At 36.1% G+C, this 20,480-nt stretch overlaps 1 protein-coding gene across 3 annotated transcripts in view; it reads left to right on the forward strand.

The window, feature by feature from the left end:
* LOC133272638 (triadin-like) overlaps nt 1-20,480 on the forward strand; it is a 95,458-nt gene that overhangs the window by 50,346 nt on the left and 24,632 nt on the right. For 2 of the 3 annotated variants that reach the window (XM_061460000.1, XM_061459999.1), the window contains 6 exons: nt 1,997-2,047; nt 2,551-2,601; nt 7,541-7,591; nt 9,383-9,433; nt 10,000-10,050; nt 18,029-18,058. In XM_061460000.1, the coding sequence (XP_061315984.1) occupies nt 1,997-2,047; nt 2,551-2,601; nt 7,541-7,591; nt 9,383-9,433; nt 10,000-10,050; nt 18,029-18,058 (285 nt within the window). The remainder of the gene's footprint in view (nt 1-1,996; nt 2,048-2,550; nt 2,602-7,540; nt 7,592-9,382; nt 9,434-9,999; nt 10,051-18,028; nt 18,059-20,480) is intronic. The other variant, XM_061460001.1, reaches the window with a different exon arrangement.

Consider the following 20,480-nt stretch of genomic DNA (forward strand, 5'->3'; position numbering starts at 1 on the left):
AAAGAAGACAAAAAAGAAAAAAGAAAGGTAGTGTCTTCCACGCTCTACCAGTTTTTATAGACACCATTGCACCAACCATGGAATCTCTCTTGGCAATTTTTTATAACACATAAGCACAGAAGGACAAGTTTTTCAGTCTTCTCACTGAGTTTTATTTCTGTTAGCATAGATTTCTGTCATTAACTTAATATTTAAAAATTGGTGTTGACTTTTTATTAGGACTATTAGAGATCAGCTCTACATTAGTTCCACTGTATGTGCTTCATAAACACCTGCAGTGTTTTTTCTGACTTTGAAAATTAGTGACTGAATCATAATCCAGTGAGTACAAAACCTGGAGGCAGAAGAAGGAGAGAAGGGGTAGCTTCTGAACAACAGATGTCTAGGATGTAGTGAGGCCGGAAAGAGACACTTTATTACAATAAAATTACACTTTTGACCTTGTTCAACAATACCTTTTCCAAGTCTTCTCCTTTAAAAATTTAATTGCCTGGAAGTATTGCCTTTTTATAAGCACAAAGTAGAAGGAGAAAAATAGTGAAACATTTATCCTTTGACGTGAGCTCCAACAGAAAAAGAGTTTCAAAGTCAACAGTACATTAATTTTTTTCTACTTGCTGGTTACTTCTACCATAAATAAGATTTTATTATTTCTGGATTCCTTCAATTCAGATTCCCTATTAGCTCAGTTTGTCTTACGTATAGCCAAATAGTGAAGCATGAACAATAAGATTGATTGATACCATAATGAACTACTAGACACTTTCCATGCTTTTGCAACAAAAACAACAACTTCTGAATTGTGTGTGCTTAAGACAGCAAAAAATCATCACTGCAGCTACTCACCATAGCTACTGCAAGTTTCATATCTGTCTGCTAAACACAGCCTCCTCCTCATTAAGTCTTGATCTTTCCTCTTATGTGTAGCAACCAGGAGTCTTCTAACAGAGTTCTCTAAGACCTGGCACTGAATTCCTGCTGAGTTTCTCAACAGAAAGATTGTTTTTTTCTTCATATCTGATGGAGAACATTATATTATTCTCTTTTTTTTTTTCCCCCAGAAAATACCTGTTAATTAGTATTTCTCAGAATGACATGTATATAACAGTATTAGTTGGTTTTACATGTATCTATACATATATAACCAACCATATATAGTTGGTTATATATGTAACATACATATATATGTATATGTGTAATCAGCAGTCAGATGGTTAAAACACTCACTTAACATGCAAAAAATCCAAACTCCAAGTCTCTGGTCCTTCTGAATAGCCTGTTCTGGGACAGTCTCCACTGTCTTTTTCATTTGGGTTGCAAAAGCTTTGAAGACCTTGGTTTCATCAGCCCAGAAAGGTGATCTCGCATACTGTCTCAAACATAATTCTTGGTTTTCTGTCTGGTTCAAATTATTTCTTATACCTTTTACAGGGGACTGCCCTCCCTGAGACAGTATCCATCAAGGATGGTGTGTCCTAGCCATCTTCACTACTTTTCTGCAGGCAGAATAAAAAGAGCTGTTTGTCCTCCTATTTGTCACTATTGTGTCGCTCTCTAAATTTGATATGTATCTGACCCTTAGAAAGAATACTTGCAACAAGAGACCCTTGGACTTGCTCAGCAAGAATGGCCAATCCCAGATGAGGACAGTAGACCACAGACAGCATTTATGGGTCAAAATTGGCCAAAGGTCATTTTGTCCTTTGTGGTTAAGACAAAAAACTATCCTGATACCATATTAAGTTGAAGCTTGCAAATTTTAAAGGTTTCATAATCAAATCAATGAAAAACATTTTGTGGACTGAACCCTCTGAATGGGAACAGGTGAATTCTGTACAACTATTCCAATCACTACATTTTTCGCTCTTTCTTCTAATGTAATCATAGTCACCCATATGATCTAGATGCTTCATTCTCTCATATGATTAAATCTCGTACTTTCACTCAGTGATGGCTTCTGATCGTCACTTTATCGGTGTGAATACATTTTTTACAGATCCTGGAAAAGAGAAAGAATCCAAATCTCCAGCTGCTACAAAAAATAAAGGTAACATGTCAGGAAAAAATTATATAAAACCCTAGGATCTATGTGCAGCAAGAAAAAAAAATCTTGCAATGCATTGGACATTTTGTTTTTATGGTAGAGTTTAGTTAGGAATTTATCTATATAATACTATTTAAGTTTATGATAAAACTTAATTTGCATTACCAGGATCAGAAGTGAAATAGAGCCTTGGTAATATGAAACATCTGTATGAAAACTTAGAATTCTAAACTCAGAACTTAGGAAAGCTTTGTTAATGTTTGGTATTGAAAGCTGCAAAGTGAAGTAAGTTTTGAATAATCTTTGTTCTTTCATCACACTTAAGAAAATTTTGTAGCTTCTCCTTGTGTGCATACTAAAGCTGATGAAACAGTTTTGTGCTACATTTAATTGGTAATCATGGTTCAGTTAGACACCAACAATTATTCAATCAATCATTATCCCAGAGGTATTAGATGTTAACCTTTTATCATTCTAACTTGAATAATAATAAAATTATTTTACAGAACATGCTAAAGAAAAGGAAGGAAAGAATCCTACAGCTTTAAAAGATAAAGGTAAGAATAAATAATAAAATATAAAACTTATTGGAAAACCACACAAAGTAGAATTAAAATTGTAATTTTAAAATAAACATTATAAATCTTTCCCATTATAAATCTTAACCAATCAACATTTAATGGGTTAAAACATATTGCAGGATTTATGGCATGGAAAAAGGGAGGGGGGAAAGGACATAAATAGAATATAGTGAGCTGATGCACATTCAGAAGTCTCAAAATGAATTGAATAAATATCACAAAACCACTCTGAGTACTAGTTAAGAACTTTCTTAAGAAATTGCTTCCCTAAAGAATCAAAGTCTTTAATAGGAGCCAGTAAACAAAGTCAAAACTGAATGCTTGCATAAATCTGTGGCTGTAGTAGCAATAAAGTAAAGTTTATGAGGATATGAGTGGATAATGTACTTTCTGGACTCTGTAAAATCTACAGTTAAAACCCCAGCTTCATCCAGACCCCCACCTAGAACATGAGAGTTGGTCTGAATCTTTCTTTTATTCCATATTTTTTAACAGTTCCAATATCTTTTTAAATTTGGTCAGGGTAAATGGTTAACTGAGATGAATTTCCTTTCACCCATTATTTTGCTGAGTGTTTTTTAACCATTTTATTGCTTCATTCCTTTCCAGAGATAGCTATATTTTGAAAGAGATGTGATTTATAGATAAACCTTATTTGACGTGTTCTTTAGCTTCTTCAGGATAAAAAAAAATCAATGTTACAGATAGACATTAATATTCACTCTAAATGACAGTCATTATAACCTATTTCAAATAAAGAACTGAATGAAGATCTTAGCTCAAGTGCTATGGAAAAATGAAAAGAAAAACAAAACCCAACCGAACGCCTAAAACAAAAGAAGGAACAATTTTATTGCTAGACATATTTTCAAAATCCCAGAAGCTGTGTTCATTCACTCTTGTTTAGTTAGGCAATCACTAATTAATCACTTCTTCATAAAAAAAAAAATTATAATAATCTGCTAATCCTGTGGTTCATGTATTGTTCTTCTGTGCATATCTACTATTAATGTACAGATGTTCCATTTACAGTTACCTGGACCAGAAATGTATATCCAAACTCTCCTAGGGTCGAATGGCCTTCTCCATGGACTGCTTGAATAATCTGTTGTTACCTCATGGGGCTGTGCCAAAAAATTGAAAGAAGCACTTGAGTGACAGCTCTGCCCTGTCCTTCTCTTCATGGAGTGGGTATGCCAAGCCTGCTGCTCCTTTCAGAGGACTGCAGGGAAGAAGGGGGAGAAAAAGAGGGAGAGAGGAAATTCAAACACTTTTCATCTTTGACAAGAGTTTCTTTTGAACTGATCGAACGGGATTTTCCAGCCCTGAACAAAGCTTCTGTAGCATGTCCTTTAGAGTGCCTCCAAAAGCGCTGCTTTTCATTTCCTGGGCTCATGCTCAATAGGTCAGTGACTTCAATCACTAAGTTATTAACAGGTCCTTCTAATATGGCAGAGTACCTTAGACCATTTCCACCCAGACGCCAGAAAGGGGCAGGCAAGAATTTATTCTAAATATCAAGTGCAGACCATGCTGTATCAGATTTCTTACATTTTAGGAAAACAAGGCAAAAATATCTGTAAAAAATCCCAATGTACTATTCAAAGTTTTACCAAACAGAGCTTCAGGCCACTTTCTTTACCTGCTGAATACAGTCATGTATGCCTAATGCATTACTGCCGCTAACAGCGACATCTCAATCTACTGTTTGACGCCGAATACAGTTGTAAACGCACTACAGGCTTCTGAACCCCTTCAGCACCATTGATGTCCAGCCCCCTCAGATCTTGTGAGCACCTGCCACATTGTTTCCTCTAATAGGGGTCAAACTTTCAAAGTCCAGTGCCTGTGTCTAAAAATGCAGGTGCTGATTAGTGAACGGGGTAGCTCAGTTCAAAATATACTGTCAGCAAAGACTCTACAGGAAGAACTGGCAAAGCTGGGTGGGAGAAACCCATAGAAATCTTAGTGGCTGCATTCTGGATCACCCTGCTAAATAAACATATATTTAGCACTATAAATCCCCCAATTCATAACCATATTTACCCAAACTGTAGCTCATATATTAGTCAAAGCCATACTTGCATGCCACTCTTTCCCTTCTCCATCATCTCTTAGAGCCTCTTCAGTGGGCCTCTGGAAAGGTGGACCAGATTTGGGCCTTCTTTTCACTCTTCACAACTTGATGTCTTAAGATTTGTTTCTTAAAGTGGAAGTTTCTAGCAAATAAAAATATATTTTTGTGTGTAATAGAGAAAATTAAGGGTTTTCAGGACTGCATATGTGTGCTAATTATGTATCTTGGTAGTTTGTTGTAATTCATGTAAGACCAAATAAGCATTTTTAGACAAGGTGTTAAATTGTTTTCATCATTAATGTTTGCCTGGCACCTTATGCAATAAAACAGGCATCATCATACCCCATTCTATTTAAAGGATGGGCTAAGTTTGGATGAATGAGGATGATGTCCAGACAAAAAACCTTATCATAAAGAAGGCTATTTTTCATAAACCAGTGCATAGTATTTTCATTTAAAGCAGTGACAGGAAAAATAGATCCCTGAATTTGGAGTTATCACTGGGATACTCTGTAGCTTGCAACCTCAGAATGTTATCTTATGTGTTTTATGAGGTGAATAAAATGTCTTCAGTCTTTGAATCTAATTTTATTTGCAGCAATTAAAGAGAACAGTGGAAGAATATACTTTCCATTGTCTTGTGAGAAAGGGCATCTCAAGACTCCTTCAAAATTCATAATTAGCTTTTCAACTTTTTCCTGAAATAAAGAGTAAAGAAGCTCAATAACTGCATTCATTACAATAATGAATATGAAAGGGAGGGGGGTGGGGGGGTGGGGTTTGTGTTTGTTGACATAAGCATATTCAAATAATGTGAGGCCACTGAAAAGCTAAGGTATAATTTGCCATGTGCTTTTTGGTAGATAGCTAATCAGAGTAGCAGCTCATTTATCCAGTCTCTAACAGTAGCACTAAAAGCTTATGATATTTTATGTATAACTCCTCACTGAGTTTTTCTAAGAAATTTGCTGGAATTGCACTATGTTGAGTTATTAAAGTGACAGCATTTGTGCTGTATAGATAATATAAATTCACTCTTACATTGTGTTCCATTATTTGTTTTCCAAACAAATGGTCCTTTTCCCCCTCTTATTTGGTTTTGCCATGTTTTGGGATATCTTTGCATCTTTTCTCATGTCAGTTATGTGTGGATAATAAGCCCATTTATTTTTGTGCACAGATTGGTAGGGTAAATAAGTCCAGTAGCGTGTATTTCTTTCTTGCCATATACATAATAGCACATTGTCATTAAAGAGACAAATGTGCTGATTTGCACTTGCTATGCCCTGCTTGTCTTTCCTTTAAGATAAAAGTAAAATGAAATAACATATTGCCTGTAGCATTTTTTATCTTAACTTATGACACACTTTTTTCTTTAATAGTAGAGTTAGATTGTGAGACTCATCTGCAGAAAAGCACTGACTCTTCAATTAATATTTCCTCCAATTTCTATCTACTTATTTCTTGTCATTTGCCTAAGAATGAGATTTTTACCCTGAAAAGTTCACATACTATTGCTGCTGTATCTTTCTATATCATCTTCTTAACCTGACCCAGTTTCATCCTTGGAGTAGGATGCTGGAGGAAAACAGCAAGTTGAAGGTTGGCTTTAAGCCAGCTGTATGTTTTTCCTCCTCTGGGACCAGCAGTAAAGTGGGCAGTCGAGAGCAAAAGTTTAAAGTCTTCAGAGAGTCCCTGTTCAAACTCCTGAAGATGAAAATGTGCTCTCTGGAGAGCAGGACTGGTGATCTCAGTAGCCTTGGCTCAGAGGGTGGGGAAGTCCTACAGTGACAGCTACCTCCACCAGTTGTAAGAGCCAAAAGTGCTGAACCTGCTTTAGGTGCTACAGATAGTAGGAAATATCAGGTAGGCTCCTTCAAAGGGTTTCAGTCTTCATACAGGAAGTGAATTTTCAATCCCCTGAAGGAGTCTACCTGCTCCTGTGAAGACCAGGCTCCTAATTTAAGTACCTATCCCTGAACATCTGATTTTTCCTACAAATTCAGCCATCTTAGAAGTGAACTTTTTCTGTTACAACTCACACTTAAAGCCAGATGGGTATGTGGGATCACATCCTGCTACCATGGCAGCCAGGAGGATGATCAGAGTTAAATTTATTTTGGAAAGGATCTTCTTTCAGCTTTATCTGTTTCACTGAAGATTTGGTGAACTTTCATTTGGAATAAATGGCATGTTTTTTTCTAGATGCTTAGGTGCTATATCCTGTCAGATGGAGTGCAATGGTCTACTCAGCATCTACACAGCACCCTTCAACCTGTGATATACTCTCACTCAAACCACATATATTCATAAGCCTATGAAATTACTTCCTCACTTTGGAAAACTGTATTTCCTCCTAATATTCCCTGCTGCATACACTGAAGAGGTCAGAAGGCTATTACATAATTTAAAAAAAATAATTAGTTGTTTATGTAATATAATGTATGTTTTTCCTGTGCTTGCTGGTCCTGAATACATGGTCCCTGAAGGACTAAGGTTAAAATTTAGGCTTCAGACAACCACAGAAAACATGACAATCCCTTCTGTCTTCATGAAGTTTTAGATAAAACCCTAAGAATTCATAATCCTGTGTCATGACTTGCATTTTCCCCTTCTCCTTTCCAATTTCTCCTTCCTGTGAAAACTCTACAAACAGTGATCTACAGTAACTTCTACTCTTGCATTTTGTACTAACATTATTGCACCTTAAAATGTATTAGGTGTTCACTTATGTTCAGAATTTTAGTTTTAATTTTTAAATATTTGTCTTTTTTTTTTTTAATTGTGAAGGGGCAGTCCTGTCTTCTAAGTCTCAAAAACTTTATTATCTCCCTACAGACTATTTGAAAGGAAAAAATCCCAAGAATCCAGAGGGATCAAAGGAAAAAGGTAAGTGAAGAAGTCAAGAAATTCAGAAGTTAATCGTATCAGAACAGCTATTCAGTGCTAGAAGGAGGTCTTGAGTAGGAGTATACAAGGATAGAGAATCAAACCCATCCTGATTCATGTTTAGATTATTTTATCCATTGTATTGTTTTTAACGACCTTTGTACTCTACAGATTCACATTAGGATTCCTAGTAACTACCTGGGCTTCTTTTACATGCAGAGATTTGAATTTGCATCCTGGGGGAAATATTAAAATCTATTTTTGAATGTTAATCAAAAATGTTCATCTTTGAATGTTAATCTGTCAAAAGTGAATTGTCTAAAAACTCATAGTGGGGACATTCCCACTATGGAGTAGGCTAAACTTGGACATGTGGCTATGTCTCAAGAATACAGTTGACTGAGAATGAGACAGGCTGAGGTTACTGACAGATCCAGGTGCTTGAGCGTGACCGATATGTCAGGGTTTTTTCCCAATTTGATGGCTGCACGGACATATATGTTTCTAATCGTTTCAGTTACAGAAGGCTGGCCTACAAGCTGTGCATGCAGAGGTCATGGATTATTCGGTAGTGTGTATTTGGAGGAAACCTTACTTGTTGCAATGTGACATGCATTGAACAGTCTTTCTGGAGAGTACTGGGACAGCTCAAAAATTTAACGGACGCAGCAAAGGCTAACAGAACTGCTTATGGTTCCTGAACTATAAAGGCACATCTGAGGTCCAACTTGTGACAGAGTCTCATTTTTTTTGGAAGCTGGATATACTCCATAAAGTCCAGATTATGGCTGGTATAGTGCAGAGTATTGAATAGACATGAAGCAGAATTTGATGCACTTCTGCGAGGAATGTATTAGTCCTTGTGAAAACTCTGGGGAATGAAACCGGGGTGCCACTTGAGGCTCAGGATTCTTCTGTTTGTCACTGCTGTCAGTCCATGCATCTCACCTGGGCTCCATAACAATATTATAGTTTACTTTTATTTCTGCTTAGCCAACTTCTGAATTGTCTTTGGTCCTTGGATTCTGCCTTGTCAAGTAGAAGAAAGAAAGAACTAGAACATCAGTGTTTTTTTTCTCATCTCCTTTAATACTTTGTCATACAGCGCAGAAAAATTAGATACGGTGATGTTCTCGAACTATTCGTTGTGACATAAAACATATGAATGTACATTCAAAGGATGAACACTGCTCTTATTTTACAACCAGCTTGCCTGTGATTTTAAAAGGCTATATATATGCAGGAAGTGAAATCCTGTTCACAGGCAATACCCATATGGTGTCTTTGATATCGAAAGAATAATGGAATCCTGAATGAGTAACTGGTCCTTTTGTCACTCCTGAATAAAAAAGTTCCCACTTCACTTTATCAGCAGCCTCTGGCTTTCAAAAATAGTGTTCCTAATATTTTAATTATATCAGTGTGGATTATTTTTTTCTTTGGGTTCAGCAAAAGAAAAATCTTTTGATGCCAACTGCTGTATAGAATTGCTTTCCTCTTTGTAAGTTATTATTCTTCATTTCCCACTTAAAAGACAGATTAACGATTTCCTCAAAATGTGAAGAAATTAATGACATATTGAAGAATTATTATTTTGCATATCCAAGTCTAAAAAGATGAATGAATGACCTTGTTGTTTTGCCCTGTTCTTTATTTCCGTGCTGTTAAATCCATTTAATTATCACATCCTTTTTGCTCTCTACATATCAAATTGTTTGACTTGTTTTCTTTTCAAGTGTCATCTTATTTCTCTAACCTGACTTGTGATAAATGTTAAATGTTTCTTTCCAGAGACTGGTAAAAGAAAAGATGTGAAGCCTCCAGCAGCATTAAAGGAAAAGGGTAATGTCTTATCATTATGTGGCTGGGAAATAACCAGTTGTCCTCATGAAAGGACCTGCTGGTGCAGTTTTGATATATTTTGAATTACAAGCTTTTGGTGAAAAGGAACTAAACCTAGCTTCTACTCACTTAATAAATCTGAAATATTGAAAGGAGCAGTGTCTGACATGAATCAGAAATACTAAAGTCATAAGCCTTCTGTGGTGTTCTTTAAACACTCTGACCTGCACAGCCAGTATTACAGTGGGAATGCTAGTCTATTCTGAGTGAATTAGTAACAGAGCCGTTGCCGAATACACATGACAAGCTGAAATGATAGGCTGCACGGGAATGAATGCATAATTTGAATTGCAGAAATTTTGTCAGGTAATATAGTAGGAATTTTGTTTGGTTTGCTTTCAAATCTTTAGCTGAGGTTCTTATTAAACAGAAATTCTAATTCTTAACACTTACCTGTTTTGCATATTTGGTTGATCTGGTGTTATGCATGTTTCTTATATTGGGCACAGTGTATACTTATGCTACTTATTTTCTGCTTCCTTTTTTGCGTTGGATATCTCTTCCAGACTCTTCAAAAGGAAAAGAAATGAAGGCTTCAACTATGGCTAAAGAAAAAGGTAACAATTCCAAGTTGTGCTGAGCCTTATCATAAGATACAGTTGAGAAAATAAGTCCATTGTGCAAGTATTCCCAAATGAAATCCTAGTTTCTGCACTTAGCCATACATAAATATCATTGAATGGCATCCTTTTCTGCTGGACATTCTTTTTACCTGGCTGATAAATGAGAGATACATTTGGGGCTAAACAAGCAAGTTGTAGCAGTAGAACTTTATAGACCCCAAAGTTATGAGAACTTATTTTTTTAATCTTAATTTTTGAGTCATTTATTCTGTTTAAAGTTGTCATGTCAGATTGAATTTTAATTTTCTTCTATAACACATTGTTTGATTGTGCTTTGGTGTTTCTTCATTAGAAGAAACATTAGCAGTAGCCATCAAATAAAAATCAATTACAATTTGTAATACCTGTCAAATGCTAGGCATTTTTTAGGAAATGATAAAACTGTAATTATAATTACTCAACTACTTTCATGTTTATTTATTCATATCAACTAAATTCAAACAAAACTTAGTTTTACTTTGACACTATTTGCATATTGATTAAACAGCACTTGCTCAACAAAAAGCAGTCTGTCGGGTTGAATGTGTAAATAATTTAACATGAGTAAGAAAATGTAATAACTTGCTAACTAATAACAGTCAGCTGAGTCATGGGAATATAGTAGTCAATGTTAAAAACTTCAAGTCGGTTTAGAAAATACTTCAGACAATTATACTCCCTACCTTTAGATTTGCCCTAAGGATCACTGGAAATAATGAGGCAACATTTTCTCTGACAAAGTTCTGAAAGGTAATATTTGCAAATTTTTAAGTGCAGTTTTTTCAGTAGTGTATGTAGATAGTATACAGCAGAATAGGAGAAATCCGTTATTACTTTGCGCAGTTGTACCATTCTGAAGCAAAGAGAATGCTTTGTTAGTGTTACAAAAGTAAATAGGGCTTAAACAGCCTGAAACTCTTTGATGTAGTCAAAGTAGATGAACCTGGGTTGCCAGCCCAAGATCATGGACATTAGAAAACTAGGGACCTATTACTGTACCATTTTTTTCAGTTTACTTTAGTCAACAGGGTGTACTGTGTTGTTGTGTCTTCTCACAGTCTTATAGTTCCTGCTTTTCAAGACACAAAACCCAAGATCTGAATGTTTACTGCAGTATGCTGACTTTAACTCCACTGAAGTACAAGATTACATTAGAGACACCTGTGATTATTCTGATAAAGAATTAATGGCTTGGATGAAGTCTGAACTAGAACTGATGGAGTTTTATAGTAGCAGCAGGATATTTGGATAAGCAATGCCATAATTTAGAGGTGACTACGCTGAGTCTGCACAGCCTTTACCAGCTTCCTACATGAGATGCTCACTACTCTCTCCACTTTTTCCTGGTGGCTGGCGCACAGCCTTGCATGTCTCCTGTGGATGTACTCGATGCCTTGCGCAAGCTCACTGAGAGCAACTCATATCCCACAGCAGTGAAAGCATTTCTTTTTTACTCTAGCTGGCTCTATAAGAACTTAGAATGTTTGGATTAGATGTTGTCAGACACACAATCAGGCCAACTGGCTTTTTTTAAGTCCTGTATATCTTAGATCTGTAAAGTAACTGTTCATAGCAGGACTGCAGATCTTTCAAGGCCCCTTGAGCAAGACTACAACAGAAAAGTACAACTTGAGTGGGAAGGTCTCAGTTTGCATACATGGGTATAGTGACGCCACCTTAGTGTTTGCAAAAGGATTCCGTCATTTTCTAGTCATAGATGTCCATGACACAGCAAGTGTTACACAAGCTCACTTTGAAGGCAGTTCAGCTTAGTGGCTGCAGGTTTTTAAAAATTGGTTTTGTCTTTTCTGTTCCATGTGACAGATGTTCATATGCCATTTCTTAGCTGATGGGATTCATAGAAATGCAGCACATCCAAAAGCAAATACAACTAACTCCATAACACTGAATATGTATGACAAGACATTGACATTTTGTCAGAAGAGTGTAGTCCCAATGCGTAAAGTGGCTTTAAGCATCCGTGTGGGATGCTGTGCTTCACTAAACTTCTTTTTTTTAACAACGTTAAGTGACACGGTGCATAGATCAGGCAGACAGTTTGAGAAAAGCCTCTGTAGGGAAAAGTGCTCTGTGGCTGTTGCCCTGTAAAGAAGCGCAAGCAGGAGGTCATGTTTATAAGCACTGGTTCTACTTTTTTTTTAACCAACTGAGAGTACACAGGAAGCTTTTTTAGTGGGCAACTCAGTATGAACTATCCAACCAAAACACACCTTAAGAAACAGCAGTGATTTGATTAGGACATGCCATTTTACAGAGATCTGTCAAATCCATTGTAAATTGCATTTCTAGAAGTGGCTACTGTGTAACCCCTTTGTTAAGACAATATTTTTGAAATGTGAAAGTCAAATCCATACAAGCTGGATATAGAATTGAAATAGAAAATCTTAAATAATAGAGAGGCTAAATGTAAGGTAGATATAATAGGTGTATAAAAATTGCAGTATCAGCCTGTTCAAACAGTCTGTCCATTACAGAATATTATTGCTGAACACTGTCAATAAGAAATACTTCAAGAAAGCATCAGAGCTCTAAAAGTCAGACAGTAAGATAATGACAGATACATAAATACCAAGACTGAGTCATAGTGGGAGTTATTCCTACTGTGAGTTAGCACTCCTTTGTGAAAAATCTTCAATAAACATTAGAAAACAAGATAAAAAGAACAAACATAACACATGTAATATGAATTAATACCATTCTATGAAAGATAAGATTTTCATTCCAGAAAGCAGTTTATATAAGTTAAAGATGAAGCATGTTTTACAGAAAACTATGAAGTGTAACTCTGTCCTTATGGTTTGATTTTTTATATATATTTATTTAAAGGAAAATGTTCAAGCTGAATAAGTAGCATCTGCATATATATGTGGAAATACACATTCAATAGTCAAAACAGGTTTGTAAATGAATGTCTGCTGACACTTAAGGTATTTCCTGGAGGTAGGGACTGTTATATGCTGGGACTCCCAGATCTCTATAACAGCAGTCTGAAAAGTCCTCTAAGTGCATATCTAGAACTTTTTATTTATATATGCTTACACAATAAATCAAAATTCTTGTTGCACAGTATTGTTTCACACAATATTTTAGATCAGAAACCAGGATTGTCTCTGATTGAGACAATGTGCTTCTCCACAGCTGACATAGTCAGGCTCCCTCTGGTTAACTGCCAAATACACTTTTCTTTGCACAGATCTAGGGGAAAACTGTCCCTCTCAAAAAACATTTTGTACTTCGGGAACTCTCTCTGAAAAGTGAGATTGTCAGAGAGAGATTTGCACCCCCTGATGCAGCAGAGAGATCAGATCCCTGAGTGGCTCTACCCCACTCGCTGGCCTTTTGTGATATTTTCAGAGATTTGTGCCTGTCCTTGGGATTGTGCTTGGATTAATCCTCATACATTTTAGGTATCAAGGACTCAAACAGGGATGGGAGAAGTCAGGTTTCTGCCAGTAGTCAGTATGACTTAGTTGTTGATGATAGGCTGGACCTGACTCCACACACAAAGGTGACTAGCTCAGTATCCACCCTCTTACCACCTCTATCCAGTGACTTCACAGGGGGCCTGATAAACCATGCAGTGTGAATCCTGATAATCTGAAGCAGAGCTTGCACACTTGTATTGCTTTAATTCTAGATAATGTGTTTGTGTATTCTCATTAAGGCATTGCTGGTAATGAAAACACTGTAAAATTTTTTTGGGGGTTATCTAGTGAATTACTAGGTCTGGCAGCTATTTCTTACAAATTAGGATAAAAAGGATAGCTAGGTTGCTAATTTGACTGCAACATCTTCCTTGACCACTAATAATAAAATGCATCAAGATAATTGAATAAGAAATTATTTCTCCAAGCCTGCTCATTAAAACCTGGCCCAAAGGATGAAAGGGGTAAGAAAGGTGTTTCCTGCCAATGAATGGGAATAATTCTAAACACAGATGCGCCAACAAATTTAAAGGCTAATTTCTCTCTGTTGTTAAGTATACTGGTTCTTTTAACTGTGGCTTCTTGACATGATTAAAATTTTTCTTGACATGGATAGGAGAAATCCTAAACTCAGAAAGACTGGAACAGAGATATAAAATATTTGTTAGGAAGACCTGAGAAAGATGCAGCACTTCATACAGTTCTTAAATATTTTAAACCATTACCTACTTCTCAGGCTATGAACAGATGGACAATTTATGGTGAGATGGGCAAAGACAGTATCAACTTAGTGAATGCCAGCTGCTTTGCTCTAGCTCTCTACATGAGGTGGTTTTCACTTCAGCTTAGAAGTATGCATATATATGAACAGTTATCACAGAGTACCTGAAGCAGGGAATGAGCCTGCATTTGACCTTGTTTGACTGCAACTTACATGTCTATAACCAAATTAACGTAAGCAAAACTTCCGCCAACTTCAGCCAAATCAACTATTCTCTAAGTGTGTCAGGGTAAATACTATATGTTAAATTACATCAGGGTTATTCAGAGATTTTAAACTGAGTCAGAAAAGTGGTGAAGTCATAATTAAAATCAGAACAAAAACAAGTATCTGGAAAATCACATCACAGAGATATAGCCTGCATGGTATCTGCAAAAGGAAATTATATCTTACTAATAGTGTTTTAAATATTTTAATAGAGTAATAAGCACAGCATTTGTGGGATGGTTTAAATAGGTCTTTGGGAAGTTGCAGTATAGGAATTACTGCAGAAACTAAATTGCTGCTGCCTAAGAGGAACAGTATTTAAGGAAATAAATATCTGATTAGGAAGCAGAAAACAATTGATTCATTTAAATCTTGCAACCAGTTTACAGAATTGCTTATGATTCCATGTCTGGATTCATGTTATATTCCTTAATTAACAGGCAAAGATAGAAATAGTAATGTAATGAAATTTTCATATGACATAGTTAAAGAATTCAGGATCAGAAGGGGCTGTGATACACTGAATTTACAAGGTGAATGGACAGCGTGATGGCAAAGAAAATTTAATGTCAATAGATGAAATATATACTGGAGGGAAAATATTAAAGAAGAATTTATCTCTAAATTAAGCATGTAAATTTAGGAAAAGACTTCAATACTAATGCAGACAAGCCAGTGAAGAACTTTCTTCCATATGTAGATGTATTAGGAAAAACACCATTGCACAAATCAAAGATGCACCTTGTCTGGAGTGTTGTCGACAAAGGTTACTTATCATGTAAGTGCTAGAGTGGGCTAGGAAAGCACAACAAATGTCTCACAGAAAGGCAAATAGGAAAAATCCAGATTACCTTTTAGATTAATTAGTCTGACCATGATAAAATTGAAGATCACAAATCGAAGTCAAGGGATCTTCAAAAACACCACAGAGGAACTGGATATCTATACAAAATGGCAGTTTTCATAGTTCAAATTTTCATAATTAATTATTGTAAGTTTAGAAAGGGAGTTAAATTTCATGTGTCAGGATGGAACTAATTGCTTGTTATAAGAAAAATAACAGGAGAATTTCTGGAAGAAATCACTTATTTGGCAATATTTAGACTAAATATCTGTTCCTGGCTCCTGCTACATCACAAAGCTACATGGAACGGGCTATTGTTGAATAGGAAACAGTGTTTTCAAGATTTTTGGTCTTTTCTAATTATTTTCAATATTTCAGAAATGTTCCTGTTTGCTGAATAGTTAAAAAAAAAAAAGGTCCCTCGGAATCATCACTGTCTATGGGATTAAAGAACTTCTGGTGATCTAGTTTCAAGTTCTGATAAAAGTTAAAAACAATAGAACCATTCTGAAACTAATTCCCACCCCCCCCCCCCCATAAAAATACTTATTACTTTGAACAAGGTCCATCATGGTTCATAAGAATTTTTTCTACCATTCCCAAAACATAAAGGATGATGGTGCTCACTTCCAGTTTCTGGAGCAGTTGTCAATCTGGATTCATGATCCTTGAAAATGTGATATGTATCCTTGATGTGCATATTTTGCTTTGTACCATATCTATATTAAATGGAAGTGTGCAACTGGATTTGGATAGTGCTAGGAAACGAAGACTGTGATTTAAGGCCATTAACACAGTCTTCTTTGAACAGGTTTGTAGATAGAAAATTCTAATTCAAGGATAAGATGATACCCCTCATCAGTACAGTGCAAAAAATAAAATAAATAGTTGACTTAAGAATTTGCTCTTTCTCCAAATAATCAAGGTAAAAAAAAAAAAACACAGCCAAGAGCATCTCTCATATCAGAGCATCACATTTTCTAGTTCATCATTCTACTTTATTTCATGTCCTTTCCTTCCCAGCTACAATATATTACTCACATTTGTTCTCAGCAGGTAATCTGGCTCTTGATCAGTTGTAGACCAAATTCTTTGGGTAATCTATCCATCTTTTTGCTGCACTTTAGATATATTGCTCTGCTTCTGAAAGAGCAATGTAAAGGATGGCATTTTAGTATCTCAAGAATGTGCCCAGCAGTAGAAAAGAGGATGGCTCTTTTTCATTTATTCCCTGTCATCTTAAATTTGGCTATCAGGATTTGATCAGAACAATGCTATTGGCAACAGTAGTCAGAAGAAGGTTTCTCTGTCGTTTAAGATTTGTTGAGTATTTACAATATATTCCCTCAGAAAAAGTGTGGCCAAGGTGAAATTTCAAACAGATGTCACAAGAGGATAATCATAGACATTGGATAGATGTAAGAGGAGTTGCAGGCCCGAAAGGACTTTGCTCTGCTTGTGCTTGCCTCAGGCCCAGAACCATGGTGAGGCACATCCCATAAGATGGCAGGACAGAAATCAGAAGCACAGGGGTGCATTTGCATGTTTGCTTATAAGCCCTACCCAGTCTTGACATTTGGGGTTTCTGCTGATTTGGGGGTCCCTCTAACACACTTAAAGTGACAGTGTAAGCATGCCTTTCTAAAACCATGGCGGGTTCTATAGCATCTTCTTGGGGGAAAAAGTACTAAATCTGTAGTAATGACAGTTTTGCGAATGGCATGCTTCACAGCTTTGCTATGCAATATCACTTAGGAAAGCGGAGGGCCGTATCCTGGAAACCTTATCTGGTACCACTAAGTCTAGGCAAGAAAACTTTTTTCTACTGCTGGGCACATTCCTGAGATACTAAAACTTTATTTTCATTCTCGCAGGTGATTCTCCCACTTTAGATACCTCAGTACCCACTGTAGATACATGCACTATTTGCTTGGAATCCCAAGATGGCTTTTGGGGGACTTATATTTTGTCTCCAGATTTTGAATACTGCTCACACAGCACAGCTTTCTCTGGGGAAATAATTCCCTGTTATTTAAACTGGGGTTAAAGTTTAAAGCAGCAGTTTCCTTCTGGTCTCTTTTCAATCTTCCTTTCCACAAAACTTATGCTGTAGGATTTGCAGATGGGATCGCAGCATAATCAGGTCTTGTAAATCCTCATGTTAGGTAAAGGCTTAGAAACCTGAACATTATGTCAGGTGTTTTTTTTACTCATCTGTTTACCACCACAAGCTTTAATAGCAAAAAAGCACATATTTCTCTTAAACAAAGGATCTTCATAGCCTTCCTCTGAACTCTCCTTACACCTTCATGCCTTCCCATTCAAATTATTGATTTTGAAATATTCACTCTGTGCCTCTATTTCCCAGTATTAGTGTCTGGGATGAAAAATGACTTTGTGACTAAAGAAGTATGAGAATATAGAAAGCTGGATTTTTCTCTCATGAACAGCAGAGCCAGGTGTCTGTGAGAAAACACTCTATCTTTCTGATTATCAGTTTCTTCATCTGGCAAAGAGATCTATTTCTATATTGCATAATTATGTATGGTTTGTGACATGCACGCTATATATGCGTGCGTGTTTGAATTATTTTCACTGATATTACATATTATTAACTTCAATTGTGAAAATACAGTATTTTTGTTTCTGTTTCAGCTGCTGTGAAAAAGGATGGGGAGAAGAAAGGTAAATCAATTATTTTCCCTTGACTGAAGTGTCTTTCAGGCTGTGACTGCTGCGAGAAATGTTTCTTTTATTCAGTGATACAATTGTGATGACATACACCACCTCATGTGCTACCATCAGCCAGTTTTATCTACTCCTACTGTGATAACACAGTTGTCATTTCCAGTATTGTTAGCTCCTTTTTACCACAGGCCAACACAGCCCAGTATCAGACACTTCATCTTTCTGACTGGGAAGAAAATGAAAGCTCTTTGTTACCATGTTAGGATTTGTCAGAGAACAAAACTGGCAGTGCACCGTGTATGCTGACCTGGCTGTTAGTTCTTTGCAGAAGACCTTTCCTAGGCGCATTTAATTTCCTCCTTTCAGATATGTATGGAGCATGCACGTAATCTTTGCTGAAGTCTTTCTTTGGTATTTTAACAGATTAGTAGGAAAAATTGCCCAGAATCAGAATATAAAACATTACTTAATATGCTTAAAGAAAAATATACTGTATTTATCAGGCCCTAAATATATATATATATAGAATCAGACTTGCTGAGTTGAAACTTTTTTGTAATTTGTCAATTTTATTTCAAAAACAAAAATAATGAAATATTGGCATTAAGGCATTTTTCTTTAATCTATTCAACTTTATTGATTTTTTTTTTTTTTAATAAGCCATACCTTGTTCACTAAACTGGGAATGTTTCCAGAAATTTTCCATAGGTTTCAGAGGATTATTTCATATTCAGCATTGAGTAAGTGAGGAAAAAAAATGTCTCCTTATTTCTGAAGTTTATTGATGGGGGGACTAAGGAGGGCTAAGTGTCTCTTCTTGTTTCAAAAAGATTTGGAAATTCTGTGATTCACACAGTCGAACAATGGAGCCAGCCTTTACTGTCTATACATGAAGATGTTTCCCATTCTGATAATTTATTATTTTTTCCATTATCCCTACTATAGAGTTGTTAACTGAACTGGAAAAAAATTTATAATCTCAACTGTTTTAACAGTTCATGAGTGAAATCTTGGCTGTGCTGATGTTAGTGGCAAAATTCCCATTCACTCCACTGGAGCCAAAATTTCATTTCATGTGTTTAACTGAATAATAAAGTTCATTTTTATTATCAAAACCAACCATGCTTAATAGGGATCAGGAAGGATATTTTGTCCAAAGATTAATTTACAGCAACTGAGGCATGAAAGGTAGCACACAAAGCAGGGAGAATAAGAAAACTGGCAAGTGCACTTTGAGCCAGTGGTTTTCAGACATCAAAATGCCTTCTGTGTTCACAGCCTTCAATTTATCACATGGACTGTTACATCCTTAATGGAAAGAAAGGAGTGAGGTAATTGTTAAAGGTGCTACTTTAGTCAGGCTTCACATAGGTTATGGGTGCATTCATTTACAGAAGAACATCAAGGGAATTTGTTTGAAATACCTACTGCTTGGTTCATTTCTTTTCATGGGTTAGGATATTTTTCCTCCTTAACAATAATCTTCCCTAACAAAATTGATTAAAATATTAGTCTTTAATGTGCATGCTTTGAAGTTGGATCAATTTTTCCATTACATTTTCTTATATATTTTCTGCAAAAAACAAAATAATATTTTCCTCTGATTTCTGATTTTGTTGGAAAGATTTACCAACAAGTATACGTAGGATACTTTCAAGCACCTGGCTCAGGGCAGGGTGTACCTCATCTTGAGATCATCACCAACTACTCCACAGAAACATGGAGGTGCAGCCTGAAAGTCAGCTTTGGCCATTCTTAAGACATCATAATTTTATTTATTTTGGAAGTAAACCTCCCTCTGGTTTTCTGATATCATAAACTACATTGTCAGCAGAGGAAGTAGTGATTCTAGTGAAAACCATGTTAGTCAAATGAAATTTTCCACTAAGGAAATTTAATTCAGAGATGTTCCTGTCTTCAGTAGATATATACAAAACTGGACAAATGGAGAGAAGTAACAAAGCCTCCTCCAAAACCATGAACATGCCATGTTTTAGCTAGCTTCATACTCTCTGCAGGCCTAACATGGAAAGTATTGCTTATTATTACCTAATTTCTATTATGATCAGGTTTTATTTATTTCTGCTTATTCTGTTACGATAAAAATTGCTCCAGGGTGCATGTCTATTCCTCTGACTGGCAATAAGAAAAGGCAATGATGTTTGCTGGTTTTGCTTAGGGATACAGTATTTTTGCCCAGTTGCAAAAGTAATAGAAGTAGCCAACCAGAGCTCCAAACTGACTGGCTCATTATCCAAAATATATTGCAGTAATAGTATGCATAGTTCAGATACCACTTTACCATTTCTCATGCGAATCACCATAAACAGAGCATATAGGGACTGTACTGCATGCGAAGCTTCTCCAATTATTCTTTTTCCAATGCACACCCCTCCTCTAGAAAAACAATAATGAGCAA

This window comes from Pezoporus flaviventris, unplaced genomic scaffold, assembly GCF_033815535.1.
Source record: "Pezoporus flaviventris isolate CSIRO_AGI_PZ_B2104156 unplaced genomic scaffold, CSIRO_AGI_Pfla_v1 ptg000031l, whole genome shotgun sequence".
Classification (NCBI taxonomy): Eukaryota; Metazoa; Chordata; class Aves; order Psittaciformes; family Psittacidae; genus Pezoporus; species Pezoporus flaviventris.